Genomic DNA, 5,126 nt, shown 5'->3' with positions numbered 1-5,126 from the left:
GGGGGGTGTGAGGGGGCTGGGAGCCCTTTCCGGTGGGGGGCCCTGGAGCTCCCCCTCCCCCCAACAGAATCCCCCAACCTCCCCCAGCACCCCAACCCCTGCCAGAGCCCCCAAACTGCCCCGCCCCCCCAGGGCCCCACAAATTTGGGGGAATGGGCTCAGCAGAGCCAAAGTCCTTCTTGAAGTGTCATTGGGGGAGGTCCCCAAAATTTGGGCCCCTCCTGAAACTCCTACAGGCCCAGAAAGAGGGTTCAGGGCACAAAAATGGGGGGGCAAACTCATCTCTCTTGCCCCTTGGAGCAGTCTGTGATGGGGGGACAGGGACCCCCCCAAAATGGGGGGAAGAGCAGGGGCCCACCTCGTGGTCTTTGGGAGCTGCTCCTGCCCCCTCCACCTCACCCCTGATCCGGGGGGCCCCTCGCCCCCCCTTTCTCACCCCCACTAGGGGGCAGACCTCCCAGCATGGGGGGACATAGGCAGCACCCCAAAACTATGCGGAAGTAGGAGAAACCCCCCAAAATCTGAAGGAGTTCCAGAGGAAATGGGAAGTGCTGCTGAGTGTCCCACAGGATGCGCCGCTCAAGGGGGCCCCCAAATTCCTTTTTTTCCCTATTTTCCAAAACTAACCAAAAAACAGGGGGTGCACCCCCCCCCCCAGGCTGAGGCATCCCCCAGCATCTTCAGTTTTCCTCCTTTTCCCAAAGAAGAGAGGGATTGATGCTGCTGTTCCCAGCGGGACCCTCCTACCTGTGCACAGGTATCCCGGATCCGCCGGGATTTCAGGCAGTTTGGGGGTTCCCAGTCTTTCCTAAGAGGGGGAGGGGTGGATTCAGGGGTATAACGATGGTGGGGGGGGCCACTTGAAGATTCCAGGAGGATTTTTGGGATCATAATCCAAGTTTTTAGGCCAGAGGGCAGGAACGATCCGAGTTTTTTCATGCTGGCAGCGCTCGGGTTCTTCCCCATCCTTAGAGGGGTGAGAAATCCAGGTGAGGCAGAGCATGGTGATGTGGGGGGGTGCAGGAAGAAACACCCCCCTCCCGCACCCCCTGAACTTCCCGGTATTCCCAGATTTTCACAGCAGGAGCTGGGAGTCGGGCGGGGTCTTGGTCTGGCAGCCTTGGCACATGCGCTTGTGTCGGAGCAGCCGGTCCGTGCGGGAGAAGCTCTGCGGGGACAAGGCGGGGTCACTTCTGGGGGTGGCGCTGTGAATGGCGGGGTGCCCCGCCCATTCCCGCGGGAATTCTGCCGGGAATACCTGCATGCAGCGCTCGCACTGGTAGGGCTTCTCCCCGCTGTGCACGCGCTTGTGCCGCTCCAGGTGGTACTTCTGGATGAAGCGCATGTCGCACATGTCGCACTCGAACGGCTTCTCCCCTGGAATTCCGGCCGGCAATTAGCGAGGGAGGGGGCGGGGGGCTGTTCATTAACGAGGGCTCATTACCGGTGCGGGGAGGGGGCGGGGCCGCTCATTACCGGTGTGGATGAGGATGTGCCGTTTGAGGTGGTAGCTGCTCCGGAAGGCGCCAAAACAGTGGTCGCAGATGAAGTTCTTGAGCTGGAAGGAGCCGTTTTGCTCAATCACCACCATCTGAAATGGGGGGGATATGGGGGTTCAGAGCCGGGGGGACCCCCAGCAGCCCCCCCAAATCCCCCCCCCCGGCCGTCCTGCGCCTGCCGGAGTTTGGGAGATTGTCTTCCTCCTCCTCCTCCTCGTGCGGCGCGGCGGCAAACCTGGGATCCTCGGCGGGAGGAGCTCGGGGGTCCCTCGGCGCCGGGAACCCGCTTGCGGCGCTGCCGGGGGGGCGAGGGGGTGTCAGCGGCCCCCGAGATGGCCCCCGACCCCCCCCAGACCCCAAAATCGAGGGGGGACCCCCTGCTGGGGGAGGGGACCTGCCTTTTTCATGGATTTCTTGGGGTTGGAGGCCTCAGGAGCATCATCGTCCTTGCGGGCGCGGGGCTTGTCGGGGTCCTGGCGGAGGGACTGGGGGGGCAGGAATTGGGGTGGGGGTTGGGAAGGGGGCAGGAATTGGAATGGGGGGAGTGGGAAGAGGGGATTGTGGGACCAGGGATTGGTGGAGAGGGGTTTGGGAAGGGGTGAGTAGGGGGCAAGAATTGGGATGGGGGAAAGGGGGGGTGATTTGGGAAGGGGGAAGGAATTGGGGGGCATTTGGGAAAGGGAGATTGAGGGACCAGGAATTGGGAGGGATTGGGAAGGGGGCAGGAATTGGGGAGGAGGGATTGGGAAAGCAGGAATTGGGGGACAGGAATTGGGGTGGGGGGATTAGGGAGGGTAAATCGGGGCAGGAAATTGGGGAGGGGGTTTCAGGATGAGCAGGGAATGGGGAGGTTGGGGGATAATGGAATTGAAGGGGAAACAATGGAATTAGAACAGGAAAATCCGAGGCAGGAAAAGACCAAATAAAAGAGGAAAAATCCAAATGAAGGAGGAAAAGTCCAATAAAAGAAAGCAAAGGGTGAGTGAAGAAAGGAAAATCAAGTAAGGGCCGGAAATGGGAAACGAAAGGATGAAAAATTCAATTAAAGCAGAAAAAGGTCAAAGGAGAAGTGGGAAAATGAAACTAAAGCAGGAAAACTAAAGCAGGAAAAAGCCAAATAAAGGCAGGAAAAAGCCAAATTAGAAGTGGAAAAGGTCAAATAAAATACAGCAAAGGATGACTAAAGGGAGAAAACCTCAAATTCAAGGAGAAAAAATTCAAATTCAAGGAGGAAGAGGCAAATTAAAGGCGGAAAATGCCAAATTTGGGGCAGAATAGCCCAAATTAAAGCAGAAAAAAAATTTAGTTGGAAACACCCCAAAAAAAAAAAGCCGGAAAAAACCAAATTAAATGTAGAAAAAGCAAATTAAAGGTGGAAACAGCCAAATTATGTGCAGCAATACCCAAATTAAAGGTGAAAAACTCCAAATTAAAGCAGGAAACCCCCAAATCAAAGGTGGGAAAAGCCAAACTAAAGGCATAAACCCCCAAATTAAAGGGCGAAATCCCCCAGTTCAAGGCGGGATCCCCCAGAGGAAGGTGCCAGATCCCAGCCAGGGCGTCCCACTCCGTACCAGGAGGTCGGGGCTGGAGCCCCGTTCCCGGTTCCCGTCCTGTTTCCCGCCGGATTTGGGCATCATCTTCTTGCTGGCGACGGTGGGGACGAGGCAGACGCCCGAGAGCCCCTCGCAGGCCAGGAGACTCGCCTGGAACAGGGAGGGACCCCCAGGATCAGCCCCACAGCCCGGGGGCACCCTGGAGGGGGGCGGGGCAGCAGCCCCCTGCGTCTGGGCCCTGAGGGGGGGCTCGGGATGATCCGGGGAAACTCTGGGGTGATCTCGAGGGAAGTTTGGGATAATCCTGGGGGAAACTCTGGGGTGATCTCGAGGGAAGTTTGGGATAATCCTGGGGAAACTCTGGGATGATCTGGGGAAATTTTGGGATAATCTCGAGGCAAGTTTGGGATAATCCTGGGGAAACTCTGGGATGATCTCAAGGGAAATTTGGGATAATCCTGGGGAAACTCTGGAATGATCTTGAGGGAAATTTGGCAAAATCTTGAGGGAAATTTGGGATAATCTGGGGAAATTTTGGGGTGATCTTGAGGGAAGTTTGGGAAAATCAGGGGAAACTTTGGGGATGATGTCAGGGGAAATTTGCTATGATCCCAGAATAAGTCTTTGGGGAAGACCCCAAAGTGGAACAGAGGGGGTTGAACCCTCTTCTTTCAGCCCAATGAGGATTTAAGGTCAAATGGGAAAATTCAAGGGAATTGTGCAGCAACTTTGGGATAATCCTGTGGAAAATTGGATAAACCCATGGCAAAATGGGAAGACCCCAAAACTGGGAATGGAGGAGGCTGAACTCCCTTTTCTGAGGCCTGTTGGGACTGAAGGGTGAATGGGAAATTAGGGGATAATCCCAGGAAAAAAATGGGGAATTATGGGGAAAATTTGAGATAATTCCTGCATAATTCTGTTAAGAGCCCCAAAGGAGGGTTTGGGGGGGCTGAACCCCAAATTTGAGGCCTGACAGAACGTAAAGGCTAGCAGGGAAATTTGGGGAATCCTGGAGAAAACTGGGATAATCACAAGGAAAATTCAGGATAAATGTGAGGAAATTTTGGGAGGGAAAACTGGAATAATCCTGGGGTAACCCTGGGAAAACCCCGGGGTGTGTTTGGGGTTGGAAAAACTTCTTCCAGCCCAGAGAGGATCTAATGGATAACAGGAAATTTCAAGATAATCCTGGAGAAAATTTGGATTATCCCAGAGAAAACTGGGACAATTCCAGTGGAAACTGGGAGAATTCAGGAATAACTCTGGAAAAACCCCAAAAATGGGGAGGGGAAGGTGGGGGGAGGCAAAGACACCCCCAAAGCATCTACTGAACTACTGACCTGCCTTTACTGGGGCCCTAAAGGCTACCAGGGAAATCTGGGAAATCCTGGGGAAAACTGGGATAATCAGGGGAAAAATTTGGGAGAATCAGTGGAAAATTTTGGGAGAATACTGTGGAAAGTTTGGGAAGAGTCCATGTGTGGAGGGACAGCTTAAACCTCCTTTTTTGAGGCCTCAGGGCTAAGGGGAAAATTCAGGATATTTCTGGGGAAAATCAGGATAATCTTGAGGAAAACAGGGATAATCCTGTGACATCCCCTGGAGCAGGATGGGGGGATGGGGAGGCACCCCCCACCCTGGCGCAGGGGGAGGGAAGCTCCAGCTGTCTCCCCTCTTCCTTCCCTTTTCCCATTTTTTGGGGCCGTTGTTCCCCCAAATTCCTGGGCCTGGGGGTGTCAGGATGCAGGGGGTGGGGGCTCATTACCTGAGCCATGCTGTGGGAGCCTTTGGCCTTACTTCTCGCCCAGGTAAAGCTCGTTTGGGGTAAGAAAAGGTGGGATCAGTAAATTTTTATGGATTTTTGGGCGGGCTCCAGTACCCGCCACGGCGCCGCCATTCCTCCTCCTCCTCCTCCTCCTCTTCCTCCTCCCGAGGGGGCCACTGGGGCAGGAAGGGGGGGGAGACAGGGCCGGGCTCCCCCCCAAAGCCGGGACCCCCCGAGCTGGGGGGGCGCTGGATCTGCGGGGACGGAGCTGAATCCAGGGGGATCGGCCTGGGGGGAACAGCG

General features: G+C 55.6%; 1 protein-coding gene across 4 annotated transcripts; it reads right to left on the bottom strand.

The window, feature by feature from the left end:
* Positions 1 to 7: 7 nt before the first annotated feature.
* On the bottom strand, positions 8 to 5,108 carry ZNF740 (zinc finger protein 740). Of its 4 annotated transcripts, none has more exons than XM_041476089.1 (7): positions 4,938 to 5,108; positions 3,074 to 3,205; positions 1,898 to 1,984; positions 1,735 to 1,794; positions 1,477 to 1,591; positions 1,259 to 1,377; positions 13 to 1,168 (listed from the first exon to the last, which is right to left on the bottom strand). In XM_041476089.1, the coding sequence occupies exons 1-7, from the start codon at positions 4,953 to 4,955 to the stop codon at positions 1,076 to 1,078; spliced, it is 624 nt and encodes a 207-aa protein (XP_041332023.1). In that variant the 5' UTR covers positions 4,956 to 5,108; the 3' UTR covers positions 13 to 1,075. The 4 variants fall into 4 exon arrangements, with proteins under 4 accessions (XP_041332026.1, XP_041332025.1, XP_041332023.1 ...); XM_041476090.1 differs by having other exon boundaries at positions 16 to 1,168; positions 4,824 to 5,108; XM_041476091.1 differs by lacking the exon at positions 1,735 to 1,794 and having other exon boundaries at positions 11 to 1,168.
* Between the last annotated feature and the right edge of the window lie 18 nt (positions 5,109 to 5,126).

This window comes from Pyrgilauda ruficollis, unplaced genomic scaffold, assembly GCF_017590135.1.
Source record: "Pyrgilauda ruficollis isolate IOZ18807 unplaced genomic scaffold, ASM1759013v1 scaffold377, whole genome shotgun sequence".
Lineage (NCBI taxonomy): Eukaryota > Metazoa > Chordata > Aves > Passeriformes > Passeridae > Pyrgilauda > Pyrgilauda ruficollis.
The sequence above is the reverse complement of the archived record's forward strand: the minus strand, read 5'-3'. Positions and strand labels throughout refer to the sequence as shown.